A 21,204-nucleotide genomic window follows, 5' to 3' on the forward strand; every position below is an offset into this window, starting at 1 on the left:
TAACTTTAGTAGTGACATCAAAAGAGGTGTAAAAACCATCAATCTCATGCGAACTAAGTGTGCACTGGAGCACTGAAATCCTTTATGTGTACTTTATTGACCTTGAAATACATTTCACATCAGTTGCTTACAATTGACAAGATTTTCTTTGTCCCTTTTCCCTCATCTAAACCTTGAAAAGAGAATTTCGCTTGTCCAGTGACCACCGTGTAAACCAAACACAAAACATACGTGCCTCCTTTAACAAGTATTTATAGAATCCTTAATGTTGTGTTAAAGGCTAAAAGTAGACAAATGGACAGACTTATTTCCACTCTCCTGATACATGATTGGTACTAATATTCTTTTGAGTGAAATACTTCCTAAATGTCGTGAAACGGTATTTTGACCCCAGAGTTTGATGCTGACCCCCCAAAATTGCCATCCAACAGAAATACGATGTGAGCCAGTTAAGTAATTTAAAAGCATTCACGCTTCAAAAAGTAATTAGAAACAGATGACAAATTTTAATGATATATTAATGCAAATATGGCTAAAATATTTCAACGTGTAATCAATATGAGAATATTTTATACTCTTTTTGTACTATGTCTTTAAAATCCCGCGTGTGTTTTATACTAGCACCCCTCCATTTTCACTGTTAATACTTCATCTATATTTAGATATAAAAACTGGAATTAAGCAGATTCACATAACCATGTTGCTCCAAACACACTCAAAACAAGCGTTCCAGACACATTTCTAACTTTTCTAATAACTGAATCGACATGTTCTAAAATTCAAGTGAAAAACGTAGAATTTTACTTCCTCAGTGTAGCCACATTCCAAGTGCTCAGTGCTACATCTTATGGTTATGTTAGCATGTTACGTGACGTTTGTATGCACCGCGGTGATGTCGCCGTGTCACGCGTGTGTGTGCGCACTGCGGTCATGTTACCACGTCATGTGTGTGCGCACACGGTTATGGTAACGTAAGTCGCCACGTTGGAGAGTACAGCTCCCATATGGTCTTCTCCCCAGGGTTACCTTTGACATTCATTTAAAAAAATATCGATTTTGGTCATACTTCTCATTTACCATGTAGTGAATATTCCGTTTCCTTCTGGTCCCAAATTCCTTTATTCTACCTAATTCTCCTTTCTTTCCAAGATGTGCTCGTTCCTTGGGCATCATTGAGCTCACTGCACTGCACGGGTCCAGTATAATGAGTTCATTTCGGGGGCACAGCCCTCTCTTGAATCTCTGTTTCTATCATTCCACCGAAACCCTGTTTTCTTCTGTTTTAATCCCCTGTAAGCCCCTTATAAGCACTTGGTAATTTTGGAGGCTCTCATATTATCCACTTTAATCCCCTGCAACTGTATTAAGTAAGTAGGAGATCTGGTTTTAATCCTGTTTTACAGATGAAGACGTATCCGCCAGGAGGTGTATATATTTGCCCAAGTCATATAGACAGGGGTAAGCTGAGTCAGAATTTGTATTTCTTCACTTTTGTTCTGTGGCCTTTTCTACTCTACGGGGACCCAATCGAATGTCAGACCCCTCTCTTACCAGGTCCATGCAACTCTGTGCTGTACCGTAGACATCCTCAGAAAGTTCTTGGCATTTTTTTTTTTTTTAATTACCTCTAATATTAGCTGAGATTACCTGAAGTTCCTAGGAAATTGGCTTGTTACAACCATGTTTATAAAAAATTGATTGACAATACTCATTTTAATAATGGGATTCTTGGCTTCAGTTAAAGTACTGTCTTGCAGTGAGTTGGCCAGGAGGACCGCATCTCCTTGTTTATGTGTATGTAGACCCAAGAGAGAAATGGGAAGAGAGCGATTACAATGGCAGTAGCCAACTGAATTCTTCCACCAACTGGATTCCTATAAAGACACACAGGAATGATTATCAGTAAAAATCCAATAACATTTATGGATTGCTTTGGAAACAAATATAAAGGTTGAATTTGGTGAACACATTTTTATAGGACTTTTTCTTAATTTTTATTGGAATATAGCTTATTGATTTGTGGGAGTTCTTTTTATTGTTTACCTTTTATAAAATGTCTATTTATTTTTGAGAGAGAGAGCATGAGGTGTGGAGGGACAGAGAGAGAGACATAGCAGGCTCCAGGCTGAGCTGTCACCACAGAGCCCCAGGTTGGGCTCAAACCCACCAACCGTGAGGTCATGACCTGAGCCAAAGTTGGATGCTTAACCAACTGAGCCACCCAGGCGCCCCAGGAGTTCTGTATTCTTAGTGCACATCTTTGTTGTTTATATATGTTGCAAATAGCTTTTCCCACTCCTATAATGATGTCTCTTGAGGAACTGAAGTCACTGATTAATTAGGCAGTGTGACAATTGATCTTTTCCTAATGATTTCTGTATCCTGTTTAAGAAAACTTTTCCTCCCCAAGGTCTTGGGGAGGATTTGGGGTTACCTTCTCTAAAAGGCTCACTGTTTTGTTTCTCACATTAGATCTGTAATCCACCTGGAATGGCTGTTTAATGAAAGTCAGGTGGGGAAAGTTCGGCCACATGGGCATTCCGTTGATCCAGCAGGACTTGCTGAGAAGTCTGCCTTTCTTTGCTGCACCTGTACTGCCACGCGGTCAGGAGTCAAGGGTCTACCTGTGCGTGGATGGACCTGTTTCTAGATTTTCATTAGTTTTACCCTTTTCCCAGTACAGGTTTATCCCTCCACTTGTTTAGGTCTTCTTTAATCTCTCCCACAGTGTTTTGTCGATTTATTTGTAGAGCTTTTGCCTATCTCTTTCTAGATTTATTCCTAGGGAGTTGATTTCTCGATGTTCTTATTTATGGTTAACTTTGTTTTCACCATTGTCTGTGACTTGTTGATTTGAGTACATTCACCTAGTGGGCAGCAATCATGCTAATAAACTCACTCTAATAGCTTTTCAGGTTCTTTTTGATTTTTTTGTGTACACAATCACGTTACCCACGGATAGCGAACGTTTTTCTTTTCTAGTCGCTGTGCCTCTAATTTTTTTCTTGCCTTATCGGACTGGCTACGATACTAGCTTGAACAGTGTTGAGCGGAAGTGGTAATGGTGGCTAACCTCACCTTTTCCTGATCTCAGAAGGCAAGTTTGCAACTGCTGGCCACTGAGTATCAGGCTTTGGTGTAGATCCCATTGGTCAGCTTTAGTTCCTTTCTACACCTGTTTCCTAAGACCTCTTGTGGACGGATGGTGAATTTTACCAGGTATCCTTTCTGTATAGATTGAGAAGAGAGCTTATTTATTCTTTTATTCTGTTAACATGATAGAGAACACTGGTTGGTTTTTGAATGTTAAACCGTGTTCATAGAATGGACCCAAGAGGGTGGTTGGGTGACATATTGCAGGATTTTATTTACTGCTGCTTTATTTAGGATTTTCTAATCTGTGGTTGTGAGTGAGGCTGCTGGGTAATTTCTTTTCTTCTCTCTCTCTTTTTTTTTAATGTTCTTGCTAAGTTTTGGTATCAAGGTTATTCTGTCCTCATAACATGAATTGTAAAGTGTTTCATCTTTTTTTGTTCTCTGGGAGTTTGTTAAAGGCTGACATTATTTTTTCCTTAAATATTAGGTAGAATTCTCCAGTTAGGGCATCTGGTCTAGAGTTTCTTTAATAGTTATGGAATTGTCCTGGAGTATTTCTTCTCGTGTCAGTTTTGCTAGTTTATATTTTTGAAGTGATTTGTTCATTTTTTAAAAGTTAATCTATTTTGAGAGAGAGAGAGAGGGTGCACGAGTGGGGGAGGGGAAAAGAAGGAGAGAGAGAATCCTAAGCAGGCTTCACACTGTCAGCACAGAGCCTGATGCGGGGCTTGATCCCACGAACCATGAAATCATGACCTGAGCCGAAATCGAGAGTCAGACCCTCCACCGACTGAGACACCTGGGCATCCTCAAGACATCTGATTTTAGCTAACGAGTTGAAAACTTACTTTGATGAACTGTGACATAGGCTCATCCATGCTGTGATAATCACCAGACCAAACAGTTCCCTATAAAACAGCATACATTTCAGATATTTGAAGTAGCTGCAAATGACCTGCGAATCGTCCCTTTCTCTCCGTGACCACCAGCTGCTGCTATTAGATGACCTTCCCCCAAGATACGTAGCATCTACAGAATATTTTCAAGTCTGGCCATGAGTCATAAGTTACTTCTTTCAGACAATTTAAAGCCTTATATGAACACAGGTTTCGTCTTATGAGGCAGGTGTGAGCTCCACCACTGTTCCTCAGCTTCTAAGTGAACAACAGCACAACACAGAAATCACTTCAGGTCACGGGGAGGATTAGAGTACAAGCAGGGAAACGATCCTAGGTCGATCATACAGGCACCAATTTACCACTGTGTTAGAGGGATCAATGTTAGGTAAGATGAACTCAAATCAATAATTAGGCACGTGCAGCAGGAGCATGGGTCACGTCTTAGAGGAGAGGAATGATTTGTAGTATGAGGCAACTAATGATTTTGGGATGGGTAGATGCTTCTAGAAATATGCCTTAAAAGCATCTTTTACATAGAGTAGAAGACAGTCATAGCTGGCCATGGTACCACCGGAAGCCAGAAGTAACTCCGGAAGTTACCGGAAGTAACTCATGGGCCTGAAGTTGGTGGAGGTGATTCAGCCCAACCTGATTTGCTCTCTGGTTTTCCAGGGATTAAGGCCTATGGCAAAGAAGCACCCTGCCAGGGACGAGTAACTTCTAGGTCTCTAACTCTTGGTGTTAGCAGTAGGATGGACAGGAAGGGAAGGGGGCTATGCAACAAGCCAAGGAGTCAAGGGTGGGAGGAAGCAAAGGAAGAGGTGATAAGTTCGGATCAGATGGCCTTGACAAAGGGAGGAGATGACAGGAGACTTAGCAGGGCAAGGCTGACAGACGTTGACTTAAAATACTGACCTCTGAGGTGGCTGCTCATGCTTGTAGGTAAGATTTTGGCCAGAACCACAACTAAATCAGAATGCTGATGGAGTTTTCGCCTTGTTCGACCAGACTCTTAACTGTACGGCTTCCTTGGCTCGTTCATTATAAGGGAGCCGAGGTCAACTGCCTAACCCATGTGCTGACCGCCTCTAGCAGTGATTGCGGGATGTGGTGCGCAATGCTGGGTGTGAATCCTGGCTCCATCATTCCTTCAGCTTCTCCAGGCTCCTCTCAAGGAGGTGATACCTTCCCTGCTCCTGATGGTGTGGCTGAGGGAGCTGAGTCATCGTGGTGCAGATCAGGGGTTGCGGAGGACCAGGAGCTTTCTCAGTTCTACCCCACCCCTTCCAAAGAGCAAAAGTCACTGCTCACCTGCCTTCTTCCTCATGTAAGACGTTCTGTTGTGAATGAAGCCAGAGGTGGCCCGCCAAGCCGACAGCCCACACGATACACAGGAATGTGTGTATAGCAGAGATACTCTTCCAAATGATGTTGCCTGAAAATAGATATTCTGACACGGTCAGTCATGGAATCACATCCCAGAGAAACATGACCTCTCTGTATCTGCTCTGCCATAGTCTTTCAGGTAAAGCGTTCAGAAAAGGCTGGGGTGGTGCCTGGCTGGCTCAGTGGGTGGAGCATGTGACTCTTGATCTCAGGGTCCTGAGTTCGAGCCCCACGTTGGGAGTGGAGCTTACTTAAAAAAAAAAAAAAAGCTGGGGTTTCTTTAAGTTTTCTTTTGAGGAATGTCATAGAGGTTAAAGCAGTAATAATCAGCTTAAGTGGACATGTGCCCTTTCTATGATGACTACCCTCATTTTCTTTGGGGGTCTGCCCTTCCCACACCCACCCCCGGCCGTGTGTCCCAGACAACTGGACCTTAGCTTGATTATTCAGTGCATTTCATCCCTTTAGCGGTGGTGATTTGGCTCCAGAAGAACAGCTGACAAATCAGGGCCGACAACTCAATTCTGAGACGTCGGTGGAGATATCGGGAAGCAGATCCTATCTTCTGTTGGACTGAGCGGGCAGGAAGAAGTGAACTTTGACCTGCCGGGCTACCACGAGGGGCCCTGGACTGAAGTCCATCGGCACATGGTGGAACAGAGAGGTGCCGAGAGTTCTGAGCCAGTGCCTGAAGCGAGCACCACCCCTGCGTTTCTTTCAGTCACATACCCCAGTACGTCTCCATTCGAGCTCACAGCCCGTTTGAGTTCAGTGTTTTCCTTGCCGGCAACTAATGGAGCCCAAACCACTGCACCTTAAAGATGCGGACAAGAGTTCCCGGCGCCTGTACGAGGAGCGCGTGCATCTAGGGGACACGAGTTTTCCCCATCCAGCTGGGAGCCACTGGTCTTTATTCTAAGGCCCTGAGGACTCACTGGCAAAGGAGCTGTTTTCACGACAGTGAAGAATTACCCGTCAGGACCAACAGTCCCTGTTAATAAGAAAATGTTAGTAAACACAGTAAAATGTAATTTCTTTTTTGTTATGAGACACGGTTTTATGGTATAAAACTGTCCACCTCAAGGTTCGTTGAGTTTTGGGGGCTGTAAAAGGTGAAGCGACTATGTTTTGCCCGCATCGAAGTAGGTAGCTTGTGGGCAACATAGACCTGATATTTTAAGGGAATTTCTTTATATGTATACCCACCTGGCACATTTTATATATGTATGTGAAATGAAAAAAAAATATATGTATATACATGTGTGTGTATACATATATATTTTTTTTCATTCCAAGGAGCAGTTTATAAAATGTATGATAAAGCCTCTGTGTTACAGCCATCCATTCACTCAGCAAGCATTAAGTACCAAACCGTATTCGTGGCCTTATTTCAGCGGGGCTTGGGCAAATATGGGCTAGACATGGTCCGACTTTTAAGGGGCGTACAGCCTAGTGGGGGGAAAACATAAAAAAGCATGAAATAAATTGTCGTAGGTACTACGACAGGACAGAGGGAGGCGGGGGGGGGGGGGTGATACGTATTAATGCAAAACCTAGGCATTTGTATGGATGTTATAAACCATTTCTTTATATAGAGTAGCCGGCCATATATTGATGAAGAGTAAACATATAATAGACACTGGTTGCCACCGATTCTGGAGCTACCAGGTTAGCACTTTGTTGCTGATTTTCTATCAGCTTGGTGGCTTTAGAAATCGGCGTGGTGACTGACGCCCTTCTCTCTCACGGGCTAAGCCGCAGAACCACTGTTGCCCACGAGCATAAGCGATCTTGGGTTCCGAGTTGGTAAAAGACGGTCTTGGTATGGCAGGTCCTTGTGACACTTGCCTGCAGATGGTGTGGGTGACCTAGATTAGAATTAGCCCCTCTCATCATCAGAAACGAGAAGACCTGGACAGCCCCGTGTTTCTCCTGGGAGTCTGTCATTATTATAAGAAGTCTGATCTGCTGTATCTCCCTGCAGAATCCAGGGTTCGTACCCGTGACAAGGGGGTTAAGTCCAACAAGCAAGGTCAGCACAGCAGGGATCATGTACACCACCTGTTAGCAAAGAGAGAGAAAATTACGTGGGTAATTTCCGCCCCATGGCATTCGTTCTTAGTGTCTCTCTCCCTTGCCCACCTGCCATTATGAAAGCCAAAAAGGCCAATTTATATTCCCAACCTCTTCAGCTAGGGTGATCATGCTCCCGCCATGAAATGTAGTAAGAAGTCTTGTAGGGGCAAGGCTGATACCCAGAGCGTTTAACAACCAATAATGCCCGGATGCTGACCGAGCAGGATGGATCCCAGACCATAAACCAAGTTGGTATGCACACAGTGACTAGCAGCCTGTCTGAAGGGCTTCCTGGGAAACATTTCCTCCCCAATAAAAGGGAAGAAAGCACAGGAGGAAAAATCATTTTGCTCCTGCCTTACTTCTTCCTACTGGGGATGCCCTTGTCTGGGGATGATGTCTGGAGCGGCAGCAGCCATTCTGTGAACATGAGAGAATATATCACCCACACACTGGAGATGGCAGAGAAGAAAGGGAGCCCGGGTCTTTGATCACGTTGTTGGCCGCTAAGCAGCTCCCTCTGGACTTCTCGTTAAGTGAGATACTCTACTCTTATAACCTGATGCTAGGCAGATGTTCTGTTATCTGCTCCTATATGCATCCTGATACAGGAGTCCTCCGTGAACAAGATGAAGTAGGGGACGTGGAAGTGAGTCAGGCGTGAGGTACAAGCCCCCAAGGCCCAGTGACGTAGTACTGGTTCCTGTTTGCATCCATTCATTCTTGCTTTCACTCAATGGTCAATACAGAAGGACTGCCATAGGAAGGCTCTGTTAGGTTGCCTGAGGAATACCGAGAAGAAGGAGTAAGTGGTCCCTGTTCTCCCGGGAGCTGGCATGTACTGAACCAACTCAAATGTAAAGCAGAATGCGTTAGTGTTAAAGGTTTGAAGGAAGGACGGTTAGAACCTATGGGAAAGAGGGAGAGAGATTTGAGTGACGTAGCATTTGAGATAGACTTTGAAGCTTGAGCACGACATGCAGAAATCCCAGGGGCAAGGCACAGTGAGTGTTACAGGTGGATCGGTCTTCCAAGACCAGGCTGGGAAGGTGGGTTGGAGCCATCCTGCGGTGGGCGTTGAGTGCCAACCTGGGGAGTTGTAACTCAGGGATCTTGGGGAACGAGGGAAGTTTCTGAAGCAGGAAGCGATACGTGGGAAGCGGAAGAGATCAGAGGCAGCTCCAAGAATTGGGAAGCTATTACAGGAGTCCACGTGGGGTGATGGAGGGCTAACCTGGCAAGGAGGGCTGTCTGCGGGGACATGCTGTCTGTTGGTGTTATGTCGTCTAAGCGTGAAGTGAGAGGTGACATACAGACTGTACAGATAAGCGGTCAGACCTACACGGGGCGCTGTTGGATTGCTTTGTTCTTCGTTTTGTTTTCTGAAAGGCTCTCAAAGGTGGTAGTAAGGCACTGAGATGTGGTTTGGAGCAAGGATGACCCGGAGGATGATTCAGCTGTTGATAGAAATGGGTGAGTCAGGAGGAGGAGGAGGGGGCTTTGTAGGGAAAGATGCTGGGCAGGACCTTGGGGTGTTTGAGGAGCTGTTGTGATATACAGGTGGAAAGATCTAGCAGTCTTTTGGAAATTCACCATTAAGCTGGGTGTTGGAGAGTCACCTGCAGGGAAATAATATTTGGAACTCAGGACATGGCCCCGCGTGCTGAGGAAGAGGCAGTTTGATTTGATGCGAGAGCATGTGAATCTGGACAATAAAAGACTGGCTGGGATTTCACATTACAAATCCAAACACTTTTGTTTGTTGCTAATATTCTTCCAAAGCCAAAAGTCATCTTGGCTGGCGATACTGCAGTCTTGCGTATCCGTTTTGAAAGAAACTGGGCAAGATCCAGACATTTCAGGAAACGTGTGGACGATCTCTCCCTCCTCCGAACAGTTCAGCCAGAGCATTGGTTAGATGTATCCTGTAGATTTTATGGGCTCGGATTACTCTTTATAAATATAACTCACTGAATTAGAGGAACCACAGACCCTAAGCCTGCCATTTTCTGGTCAAATGTTTGTTGGAGTGTCTGGGTAGAAACTCACGGGGAATGGTTCAGTTGACCTTGGGAGGTCTACTCTGTGTCTTCAGAAAAGTGACCTCAGTTGGCCCATTTTTATGCAAAGGGAATACTGCCCTAAGGACCCCTGTGTCTGGAAAATTCTGTGTTCTCTGCCCCATACACATTACTACCCTGATCCCTTCCCCTCTGACACTTTAGGAAAAAGAGCTTACAAAGAATTTATTTCTGGGTTTTTCCGCACATGGAGCCGGGAGGGGCGACCAAATGGGTAACAAGCCTGTGTGTTTCGTGCACGGCTCCACGGTTCTTTGGGACGCAGGAAGCAGCTTTTACTCACCATCCACAGTTCTGCATCTGGATCGTTCACCTGGAAAGACAGGACGTGTGGCATTAGCAGGCGCGGCCCGTGCCCCACTCCCGTATCTGGTCTGCTCCTCGATGCGTCCAGTCCTGTTAGGTGCCAGGCGCGGCGCCAGGCGGCGGGGACAGAGTCTAGCGGAGGGCGGGGTCGCAGGGGCTTCTGGCTGAGCGCCGCAAGGGGGCCGCACACACTGCGCACACAGTACCGGTGTTGTGGGCGCCCCCGTCTGAGGAATAAGGAAAGCCCTTATCGGGGGTCCCAAGGCAGACCTGAGGGGTACCCGCGCCCCAGACGGTTCTCCCGGGCCCTCAACCGCGCTGGGTCCCCGCTCCGGGACGCGGGCGGGCGATCACGGGAACGCGCCTGGCTTTCCGCTGGGACAGGGGCGGGGGCTCCGGGGCGTGACCCCCGACCCTGCGGCCCGGTCAGTCCACACCGCGTGCCGGGAACCCGCCCGCCGCCGGGAGCCGGGGCGCTGACCTGCACCAAGGCCGCCAGCGCGAAGAAGGCGGCCATGAGCCCGTTGCAGGCCCGCCACAGGCCGGGGGCCCAGCGTCCAGCTGCAGGCGCCATCCGCTCGGGGCCAAGGGTCTGGGCGGGCCGGGGGCGGGGCGTCGGGCTTTAGGGGCGTGGCGTGGCGGGGTTGTGGCGTCCCGGACCTAGGGGCGGGGCGTCGGGGCTTAGGGGCGGGCGTGGTGCGGAGGTGGGGGCGGGGCGCCGGGGACGGAGCCAGGCGTGAAGGCTTAGGGGCGGTGCGGGGCAGGCCGGGGGCGGGGCGTCGGGGCGTGGTGAGGGTGTGGTGTCGGGGCCTAGAGGTGGGGCGTCCCGGGCAGAGGCTGGGGGCGGGGCAGCGGGGCGGGGCAGCGGGGCTGGGGCGGGGCTTGCAACCGGGCAGCAGTGGGTGGGCTTCCCCTGAAACCCACTTTGTCCTGCGCCGGTTTCTTTCCCCAAACACCCCCCCAGGTGTCGAGTGGCCGCTGGCGGCCGCTCGCTGGGTAAGGACGTGGCACTACTTTAGCCTTACTACTCCGCCCTTTAGATTCTCCCGAAGACGTGGCCAGGGAAGGTGCTGTGTTCCCATTTCACAGATGGGGAAAGGGAGTCTCAGAACGACTGGATGACTTGCCCAAGGTGGCACCCGGCTCCGGGGCCCCCACACAGACCAGATTCGGTCACTCGCCGCTGACAAAATCCAAAGGCAGGGCGACCACTGGTGGTGAAACAAGAAAGGAATTTGTTTCAGTGAGGCCAACACCGGCAAGACAGCGGACCAGCGTCTCAAACGCTGTCTCCGGAGTGCCAGAAAAACTTCTAGGCTTACAGAAGGAAAATGTAGGGCGAGGGTCGGTGTGTGCCAGCAGGTGGCAGTGCAGGTCGGGTGGAACCCTGTGTTGGGGTCTCATGCAGGGTCTTGCTGGCTCAGGAAGGTCCTTATGGTTTGAGGGGGTGGTTCGATCCCCATCTGGGGACTCTTTGCCCTCAGGGTCTGTTGCCCGAGTTAAGGGATGAGCTGGAAGGCAGAACTTCATCAGTTAGAACGTTTGAGGTCAAAACGGAGGTAGCTGGAGTCAGTGCTGCTCCTGGGTGGTGGAAGGTCATGTTTGAACCCTGTAGGTCCAACCACCCTGCCTGTTCCCCAAAGCTACCTTCCTCACATTAGAGGAAAAAAGAGAACGCAGAGTGAGAGGCGGAGAGAGAAGGAGGCCTGTGTCTGTGTGCATTTTCTGATTAGTATTTATGCATTTCTTTCCAAAGCTCTAGGAACTTTGAGTGCCCTGTAAGCATTATGGTAATTTCTTAGTGACGACCTTTCTATTAGCATCTTACCCAGCTCACAGCTTTTCTGCAGACAGCCTCGTTTATCTTCATGGGCTTTTATTATAAAAGGTATTTACATATTATACATATTTACAATTCTTTCCCACCCCCAAAACCAACAAAATTTCCCTGCGCATTGCTCATGAATTTCTTATGAACTAAAGACACGGAAATATTCGCTGTCCTCCCCTTGCTTGTTTTACAGTCCTTTTTTTGTTGTTGTTGTTGTTGTTGTGTAATTTACCCTCTGATTAGTCTTCCCCAGGCTCATTTACACATCCATAGGCCTCATCATTTTTGCTGTTCTAAGGCATCTTTATCACTTCAAATCAGGAGCACGTGCTCCTGGCCTTCTTTTAGCTCAATCTCCTAAAATGCTGTAGGAGTTTCTTTAACTCAGTGTCATTCCTGCTGGGTGCCCTGCCCCGTGCTTAGGGCCTGGACCCTGCGGGTGGATTTGCAGTGTGTTCTTGGAGTAGGGAGTCTGTGGGCTGGGACGGGGTGGGGTGGGGGGGACAGACAGGCACACATAGAAACAATGGCTGCATGTTGGGGATAAAGGCCAGTCAGAGAATGTGGCTTCTTAGTGAGTTCCACTGCCTAATCAGCCCTGGAACCCGAGAGCAAGTCCTGACCACCCTCACTGTTCTATTCCTTATCTGAAAAAAGGGGGCCCCTGAGTGGTTCAGTTGGTTGAGCGTCTGACTTCGGCTCAGGTCATGATCTCACAGATTGTGAGTTCAAGCCCTACATTGGGCTCTCTGCTGTCAGCACGGAGCCTGGAGCCTGCTTCGGATTCTGTGTCTGCCCCTCCCCAGCTCATGCCCTCTCTCTCTCTCTCTCTCTCTCTCTCTCTCTCTCTCTCTCTCCCTCTGTCAAAAATAAATAAACATTAATTTTTTTTTAATTTTTCTAAAAAAACTAATAAAGGAGAGGGTAGTGTTTTAGGCTGAATTGCACCCCCGGCCAAGTTCATATATCAAAGTCCTCACACCCAGTACTTCAGAATGTGGCCGTGTTTGAAGAGTCGACCGAGAAGAGGCAGAACTGAAATAAAATGAAAGCATTTATTTGGGGGTCCCAGAATTGCATTTTGGGGGGGGCACAGATTCGGGTAGCAACCCAAATTGTGTCCCATGAGGAACACAAGTCAGGTTTCTGAAGACACAAGGGAATGTTTGTGTATGTTGTTCACAAATAATTTTGATTGGTGTTAGTGGCAGAAAGCCAGTGGTGGCTGGACGTCGTTGGTCACCAAGGATGCCACCAAGCAGAAGTCCATTCCTGTGGCAACTACAGGTGTTCGTGCAGAGTCCCTGGAACATTTGTGGTTTGGCCCAGTTCAGAAGTTCTACCCAATGAGGATATACTCGAGGACCACCTCCCTAATAGTCCCCTGGCTCCCTTGTAAAACTGCTTGACGTGAGTGACTCCATTTCATTTCACCTTTCACAGGAGATAGGATCTGAAAAGAGGTAATTAAGTTAAAATGAGATCACTAGGGTGGGCCCTGATCCAATAGGACTGGTGTCCTTGTCTTTTTTAATGTTTACGTATTTATTTAGACAGAGAGAGCAGGGGAGGGGCAGAGAGAGAGGGAAAGAGAGAATCCCAAGCAGGCTCCATGCTGCCAGCACGGAGCCCCACACGGGGCTCCATCTCGCCAACCACAAGATCATGACCTGAGCCAAAATTGAGACGGATGCTCAACCAACTAAGCCACCCAGGCGTCCCCATGACTGGTGTCCTTCTAAGAAGAGGAGATGGGGACACACAAACACAACACACAGAGAGGGAAGATCACGTGAATACACAGCGAAGAAAGATGACAGCCATCTAGGAGCCAAAGAGGGAGGCCTTGGAAGAAACCAGCCCTGTCTGCACCTTCACCTTGGACTTCCGGCCTCCAGAATCCTAGAAAACGGATGTCTGTTGTTGAAGCCCCACAATTCTAGGCTACGTTGTTACGGAAGCCCCGGCAAACTCATACTGGGAGTGATTATACTACCTGCCGACCAAACAGGAGTATATGGCAAAGGAGAGACTAGTGTGGAAAGTGCCTTGTAAACTATGGTGTGCCACCGTGGAGTTTTATAACTTTCGCTATTGTCTGGGACCTTCAAGGTCACTGGGTAGACATCTGTTGTTTTCACCTGTGCAGGGCTCATTCCCCTCCTTCTAGGGTCAGCACCCCAGTTATTTGGGGAGAGACCCACCTCCCTCCCCTGGGGCATGTATTATACTCAGAGAGCCGACCATGCTGCCCCCTTTCCAGAAATAGGGAGGTGACCCCAGGCTGCCACTCGGTGTAACCCATCCTCCTGACCGCACCGACTGGGTCCGGGATGGTACGTGATCCCAACTGGCCAGTTTCGGTCCTGGGAGCTGTGCTGGACTGGGGTCGCCAGATAAAATACAGGGTGCTTAGTGACATTTGACTTTCACATCGACAAGGAATCATTCTTCTAGTATGAGTATGTCCCAAATCTTTGCAAAGTCTGGTAACTCAGACTGCTTTGCTTCCTTTTTTTTTTTTTTTTTTTTTTTGCTGACTGTGTTGAGCTGACCACATGTATGCCAAAGCTTCCAGCAGAAAGCCTTCCTGAGGGTGAAATCATGTAGAGGAATCCGAGGTCAGAGACAAAGAAGGCAGGTTCCAGAGGACATCACTTGAGGCTCTAGAACCAGCCATGTTCAACGCTGGGGGCTGCTGCGCCCCCCTTCAGTTTTGTGAGCCAACAGAGTCCCCTCTTTCTATGTACGCCTGTGCGAGTTGGGCTTTCGTCACCATGACCGCAGAACGATGGCTTGTAAAACCATGAATCAGTACTTAGACCTATGCTTGAAATCCTGTGTTTTGCAAAGACAGGGAAGAGGAGGCTTAGCCTGAAAAGTCATGAGAAATAAGTTTTTTTCTCAAAGTATATTTATTTGTTTTGAGAGAGAAAGACAGCATGAGTGGGGGAGGGCCAGAGAGCAATGGAGAGAGAGAGAGAATCCCAAGCAAGTTCCGTGCTGTCAGCGCAGAGCCCAGCTCGGGGCTCAGTCTCGTGAACCATGAGGTCATGACCTAAGCCAGAATCAAAAGTTGGACGCTCAACTGGCCGAGCCACCCAGGCACCCCGAGAAATAAGTTTGAAAGAATCCAGTATCCCAGAGAGGTCTGCCTGAGGAGTCACTTCGTCTCCCTTTCTAACTGCAGCGTTACAGTACGGTCGAGATGATGCCATGTGGGTGGGGGCAGGGGCCTGTCACGGTGGCTTCTGCAGAAGGGGCGGCTCGACAGGCCTCCATTCTGCCGGGCTGTCCCCCAGCTGCCAGACCCGTGACAGCATCAGGAAAGCAGCGGGAGCCACCGGTGCCTGGGCAGCACGCGGATACCTGTCCCCAGAAGACTTGGAAACAGAGGTGCTCGCTTGTGCTCTGCAAGTGGGATTATAAATTCAGTAAGTTGAATTTTTTGACGGAGCAGAGACCGGCAGACTCAACACGGACAGACGTAGCCGGCCTCCCGGGGCCACGGGATTGACGGGCAGCTGATGAGGCCTTGAGCGTGTCTAAAAAAGAGTGTCAGCAGAGGGGGCTTGGTGGCTGTGAAAACCCAGAGTCATGTCCATCCAGTGGGCCAGGGTAGGCCCAGCTCACACCAGCTCAGGCCGGAGAGGGGCTTTCCTCCGCCGGCCGGGGACACTCAAGGTTCCCCGTCAAACGTCCTCGCGCAGGCTGATGTGGACCGAGAGGCACCTCACAAGCTCCGTTCCTCTCTGTGCTGTGATTCTAGAGTTCTGGAGAGTGTGGTCTCACACCCACCTCGCCTGCAGAGCGGAAACCGAGCTGACCTGCTGGCCCCAGCCATCTCGCCCGCTTCTGAGTGCAGCTGAGGGGGCACCGTTCTCTCTTACAGACTCACTTACCTTGTACCCATCCCCATTACCTGTCCTGTCATCAGCCACTCAGGGGTGGGGTGGAGCAGGAGAGACAGGGTCCGCGGCAGGGTCATCGTCGGTGAGTGTCCTGAACGCAGGTGTTGGTGATGCCCGCTGGATGCCGTGTTTGGGGACAGAGATGACGGGGCTGAGAATCCTGCCTGTGCCAGATCCTGTCCCATCCACCTTTCTCCATCCACCGCACTGGATCTCCACCCTTCTGTCCAGTTTGCTGATTCCCTCTGTGTGAGGGAAGCGTTGCTGTTGGCAGGGGTTGGGGCGGGGAGGTGGGGTCGGAAAAGGACAATGGAGGGATTCCTCCCCCAGCTCTAAAGACTGCACCTAAGGTCTCTGAAATCAGACGTGTACCTCACCGTGGCAAGGATTGATTTGCTTTTGCAAAACCCACCTGGTCTCCATAAGGGACTGGGTTTCTGATGAGGGAGCGTGGGGCAAGCTGAGGGCAGAGGACAGGCTAACAGCACGCCCTCCCTCCAGGCGGGATCTGTGTGATGTTCCTGGGACACGCCTGCCTACCCGAGAACAAAGGAACGGGGTTTAAGTGCTGGCTGTGGCGACGTGGGAAACTAAGGCAAATGAAAAATTCAATTCCCTTATTGCCTACCGCCCACTGACAAGTCCTTGAAACGGGCAGAGTGACCGTCCTCCAGGAGCTCAGCTGCCTCGATGACGACACTTTGCTGGGGGCAAAGAGAGAACCTTAGCTTAATATTATCCCAACCTCGAGGATTCTGCAAGTCATTTTCCTTTATCTCAGCTGCCCCAAGATATATGCTGGCAATCGTACTCTAAGCTTATGGCCCCCTGATATGCATCTGAAGGGTCTCATGACTGGGGTTTTATTAGATGGTAATAAATGGTGTTTCCTTAGCAACAGCTAGCCCCTCAAGGTCCTGGAAACCTTGCTTCCAAAATTCCCTAGAGACTTACCCTAGCCCTGACCCCCTCCCAACCTGAGGGTATGTAACCAGTCTCTCCTCACAACCCCAGGGCAGCTCTTCCTGCCCACGGGTCCTGTCCCCGGGCTTTAATAAAATCACCGTTTTGCACCAAAGACATCTTTTTCAAGAGTTTTTTCTTGGCCATCGGCTCTGGACCACCCCACCATCACCCCAAAACTTCGTTATTTCTACTACCGGCAAGACTCAGACCACGTTATGAAAGCCTTAAAGCCCACCCATACTGATTGACAGTGAAAGTCACCTGCCTCGAATAATGTTCCTCAAAATTCCGGATGTTCCCCTTATACCCGCGGAGGGAGAATGTGGACAGTTCGACGTAGCGTCGACGTATGTTTCTATCCATCACTCGGCTCCCTAGCAGTGTACTGATTTCACACATTCACTAAATATTTATTCAGGCCCTCCTCTGCATCAGGCGCCATGCTGGTAACCGAGGACGTGACTGTGAACAGAAGCGCTGGGTCCTTGCCTCTTGGCGTTTGCAGACTGAGCGATAATCAGAGCAACAGGCCGGTGATCACAGCAGGGAGGGGCGGGCAAGTAGGACTGTAGTAGGGATGTGTGAAACAGGGGAATCGGACTTTTTCCAAAGGCTTCTAGAAACTTCCTGGAGAGGGCACTGAGAGATGAAGGGTGAGTGCAGATGAGGGAGGTATGGGGCAGGGCTTCATGCAGACCACGGGGCAGGCCACAAGGCCCCGAATTGGGAAGCGAAGGCCGGGGCCCCGGTGTGAGTGGAGAAAGGTGCAGGTCAAGGAGCTTGGTTTTATCCCGAGTACAATGGAGAGCTGAGCTGGGGGTGGTGAGGAGGGAGGTGTGGGTGGGCCAAGGCTGAGAGAGCCCAGAGGAGGTGCAGGGACTGGCCAGCAGGGGCTTGAGGCAGACCAGCCCACACGTGATGCTGGCTGGGACTGGGAGGGGGGGCAGTGGCCGCGGGGAGAAAAGCCCACTCGAGCAACACTGAGGACAGAAAGCCAACGGGGAATAGCACACGAGAGTCCACTCTCCGCGTGATGGCCCGATTAAGTGTTTGGGTCTGTGTGCTTGAGGCCTGGCTATGGCAGGCCGGTGAGCTCCGGGAGGACTCCGTGAGACCTCTTGACACCTACCCACGATGGGATCCCTCCCATGGCCTTGGCTCTGTTCAGATTCCCTGGTGGGTCGTTCGTTGCCTGGGAGTAGCTCACCTGGCCTCAGTTGGACTTCTCTCGTCCTCTGGTGGGAACCAGGGGTCCTTTCTCCTGCTTCTCCTTACACTCGGCTTTTATTGCTTTCCTAGCGCATCTTGGTTTTTCCCTTGTGCTGATTGATCTGTGTGTGAGTGTGCTGTTCCTGTTCCTGGACTATCCCACGAACGGTCACTTATTTCCATTTCTCTCGTGGGGGTACCTGGCATACTTGGATACAGGGCCTGCTTGCTTGCCTCTCAGCCGTTCTCAGTACCAGAAAGAGTTACTACCCCTACCCTTGACTTTTGGAGCCTCATTCCGTGAAGGTGGGAATAGTACTTGGAGGTGGGAAAGGTGAAGTGACTTTGGAACCCTCTTCTCTCTGATCCCCACCTGAGTCAGGACCAGGCTGTTAGGACGGTGGGTGTCCACAAGGTGGCGGACTCCTGCTACCAGTGGAGTCCAAGAGGCTCAGCGGCTCTGTAGTGGGGTGGGGGGGGGGGTGGGGGGGAAGCGGGGGAGGGCAAGGCGGGGCTGGCTGTTTCCGTTGGCTCCCCCTGCCTGCTTGCAGTGTGGACTCTCTGGGTGGTTGCAGAGTCGGGATCGGGGGAAGAGGTACAGACAGAACTTTGTACCAGGAAATACTGGTGTCCAAATGGGAGCCTTGCAAGGGAAGAGCTGAGCTTTGCCTGTGTCCTAGTGCAAACTGCTTACCGCCTGCCCCGCCCCCGCCCCGCCCCACCGAGATTCCAGGGAAAGTAAGATAGATATGTTTAAGAGGAACAATGGCTTCTAATGTTAGAGCACTCCAAAAGTAAATAATAATGATAGTAGCAATCAGCTGTTGAGTATTTACTGTGAACCGGGCTGCTGCCTTTTGATGTCCTTGACACCCTAAAGTGACCGCGAAGTCTGGATTTCTAGATCTAAACTCACACTCTTGCTCCCATCCTACAAGACCTGGCCTTCCCAGCTCTCCCTCCGTCCCAGATGGCACCATCACCCTATTACTCTTTGGATTAGTTGCCTAGGAGTGACTTGGCTGGTTACCACAAAGCTGGGGACTTAAAACAACAGAAATTCATTCTTCCACCGCTCCGGAGACCCGAAGTCCAGCCAGGGGTCAGCAGGAACGGGCTCCCCGCTGAAGGCTCTGGGGAGACTCCTTTCTGGCCTCTTTCAGCTTTTGGTGGCTCCTTGTGGTCACGTGACTCCAGTCTCCCTCTGTCCCTTCACAACGCCTTCTCTGGTCCTTGTCTTCATTCTTTTGTCTCTTATAAGGAGTTGGATGGACAGGATCGTTGGCACTTAGGGCCCCCCTGGGTAATCCAGGTTGATCTCACCCGCAGATCCTCAACTCAATTATATCTGCAAAGACCCCTTTCTCTAAAATAGGTCCCATTCACCAATTCCCAATAGGTTAGGACGCAGATAGACATTTTCAGGGCCACCATTCAGTGCACGAATGCCACTGTGGAAACCTAGGTGTTACCCTGGACACCTCTTCCTCCTCCCTCCCTCTGAAGTCCGCCACCGATTCCAGAGGACTTTTCTGCTCCATGACCCTTTGTCTTCGTTGCCAACACCCGGTCCAAGCCATTGGCGTTTCTCCCCTAACCTCCTCACTGGTTTCCCTGCGTCCACCATGTTGTGGACTGAACCGTGGTCCCGCTCCCCAATTCGTATATTCAAGCTCTATCCCCCAGTATTGGTGGCTTTGGGAGATGGAGACTTTCACGAGATAAAGTTAGATGAGGTCCCAAGGGTGGGGCCCTAATACAATAGGACTGCCGTCCTTACAGGAAGAGATACCAGAGAGATCTCTCTCCACGCAGGGACAGTGGAAAGCCACGTGAGGACCCAGTGAAAAGCTGGCCGTGCGCAAGCCAGGAAGAGAGACCGCTCCAGAATGTCCCCCTGATGGCACCTTGGCCTCAGACTTCCCATCTACAGAACTAGGAGAAAATAAATGTCTGAGGACACAGCCACCCAGCCTGTGCTGTTTTGTTCCAGGGGCCCAAGCAAACTCATGCACCTCGTATACGCTCCCTCCCACCCAGTCTCTCCATTGCAGCCGGCGGCGACCCGAGCGAGACGCAAATCTCAAACCTCTGCTTAAAGTCAGGCCTCCTTCCCTCCCTCCCTTCCTTGCACAAATTGGTGCAGGCACTGTGCTGAGCACTAGGGAGCTGGCGCTGAGCAAAGCAGCCAAGGCCGCCTGATGGTCCTGTGTGAAGCATACGCCCACCCTAGCGGCCTGTGGCTCTGAGGCTTGAACACGGTTCGAGAAACCCAGTCTGGCCAGCCTCTCCCCTTGTTCTCTGCTCCTCTGCCCTCCCCTCCACTTCTCATAGACACCTGCGCCCCTCTCTTGCACAGCCTTCTCCTGTTCTTCCGGCATGGCCTCTCCACCCCTCCGGGGAGCTGTGGAGCTCTGTGGCTCCTTCTGCCCGGAAGGCTTCCCGTTTGCTTACTTAACTCTGGCTCCTCTGTCTGCTCTCGGCAGCTCTGTTACAGGCTCTCAGCAGCTGCCCGTCTCCCCTCACAGCACTGATCACAAGGGCAATTAAATAATTAATGGTGCAGTGTGGTGTTGGTCTACACCACCAGTCTGAAAGCCCCATAAAGGCGGTGCCTGCTGTTGTCTCCTGATGCTTTCCCAGTGCTTAGCAAAGTCAGAACCTGGCAGGCACTTGTTCCTTATTGTCACATGAACCAGCAAAGGAATGAAGTCGCAACTCTAATCCTGAGAAGCATCTCACATGCTTGAGATATTTTTGCTCCCAGTGTTCAGCTGGGAAAAGGAAGGCGCGGTAAGGCCAGGTGACTGGCACGGGGTCACCCGGTTAGTAACAGTTGGACCTGAAATAGGAACCCACAGCTTCTCCGACTGCAAAGACGGGGCTCCTCAGAGCCGTGACTCAGACCCAGTTTGCTAATTTAACTGATGAGAGAATTCTTAACAGAAAAGCGGAAGCGTCCCAAATAGAAATTCATTAGGGAATAATTTCTTTTATCAAAATAATTATTTCAGGGAACAGGAGAATGGATAAACAGTCTGTGATATATTCATATGATGGAATGCTACTAGCACAAACAAGAAATGAACTAAAAAATGCTATTGCATCAGTGAATTGCAAAAACATTGTACTGAGCCAAAGAACCAGGCGGACAAGAGCACACGCTTGGAGAATTCCATTTAAGTGAAATTCTAGAATAGGCAAAATCGTCTATGGAGAAAAACACCAGGTCAGCGGTTGCCTGTGGGGTGAGAGTGGGAGAGGGCAGGAGGGAACTTTCTGGGGTGGTGACAATTTTCTGTATCTCAGTAGAAGTTTCAGTTCCCCGGGCGTGTATGTGTTTGTTCAAACTGCATACCAAGCTTGGGATTTGTTAATTTCTCTGTTTGCAAACTTTATCTCAAAAAAGGAAACCCTTAAGCAAATGTTAAATTCTAGTTAAT

General features: G+C 49.8%; 2 protein-coding genes and 2 long non-coding RNA genes across 8 annotated transcripts in view; 2 read left to right on the forward strand and 2 right to left on the reverse strand.

Annotated features, from left to right (window-relative positions):
* ADPRM (ADP-ribose/CDP-alcohol diphosphatase, manganese dependent) overlaps window positions 1–21,204 on the forward strand; it is a 143,163-nt gene that overhangs the window by 14,923 nt on the left and 107,036 nt on the right. Inside the window, exon 5 of one of the 4 annotated variants that reach the window (XM_053212508.1) lies at window positions 19,577–20,340. The exons of the other annotated variants lie outside the window; for them this stretch is intronic. Within the exon in view, the coding sequence (XP_053068483.1) occupies window positions 19,577–19,608 (32 nt within the window). The 3' untranslated portion in view covers window positions 19,609–20,340. Of the gene's footprint in view, window positions 1–19,576; window positions 20,341–21,204 lie in introns of those variants that run through there. 4 annotated transcript variants of the gene reach the window in all.
* TMEM220 (transmembrane protein 220) lies at window positions 484–10,459 on the reverse strand. Its single transcript, XM_027047320.2, has 7 exons — window positions 10,326–10,459; window positions 9,822–9,851; window positions 7,382–7,442; window positions 5,307–5,430; window positions 3,945–4,004; window positions 958–1,874; window positions 484–922 (listed from the first exon to the last, which is right to left on the reverse strand). Exons 1-6 carry the CDS (start codon window positions 10,416–10,418, stop codon window positions 1,739–1,741), a joined length of 504 nt encoding a protein of 167 aa, XP_026903121.1. The 5' UTR covers window positions 10,419–10,459; the 3' UTR covers window positions 484–922; window positions 958–1,738.
* LOC128313515 (uncharacterized) lies at window positions 1,870–6,704 on the forward strand. Its single transcript, XR_008294345.1, has 2 exons — window positions 1,870–5,520; window positions 5,850–6,704. It is a non-coding gene; the product is annotated as an uncharacterized LOC128313515 (long non-coding RNA).
* Window positions 14,605–20,454, reverse strand: LOC128313512 (uncharacterized). 2 transcript variants are annotated; one of them, XR_008294339.1, is made up of 4 exons: window positions 20,216–20,418; window positions 18,792–19,014; window positions 16,215–16,290; window positions 14,605–15,831 (listed from the first exon to the last, which is right to left on the reverse strand). It is a non-coding gene; the product is annotated as an uncharacterized LOC128313512 (long non-coding RNA). The 2 variants fall into 2 exon arrangements; XR_008294338.1 differs by having other exon boundaries at window positions 14,606–15,831; window positions 18,792–20,454.

The sequence above is a fragment of the Acinonyx jubatus genome, chromosome E1 (assembly GCF_027475565.1).
Source record: "Acinonyx jubatus isolate Ajub_Pintada_27869175 chromosome E1, VMU_Ajub_asm_v1.0, whole genome shotgun sequence".
NCBI lineage: Eukaryota > Metazoa > Chordata > Mammalia > Carnivora > Felidae > Acinonyx > Acinonyx jubatus.

Excerpts from the sequence above, each read along its gene's own strand:
- TMEM220 (XM_027047320.2), bottom strand. The coding sequence starts at position 10,418 with ATGGCGCCTGCAGCTGGACGCTGGGCCCCCGGCCTGTGGCGGGCCTGC. Across the intron at positions 4,005-5,306 it reads TTACATGAGGAAGAAGGCAG|GGAACTGTTTGGTCTGGTGA; the intron begins GTGAGCAGTGAC and ends GCTGTTTTATAG. Across the intron at positions 1,875-3,944 it reads CTATGTCACAGTTCATCAAA|GAATCCAGTTGGTGGAAGAA; the intron begins GTAAGTTTTCAA and ends GTGTCTTTATAG.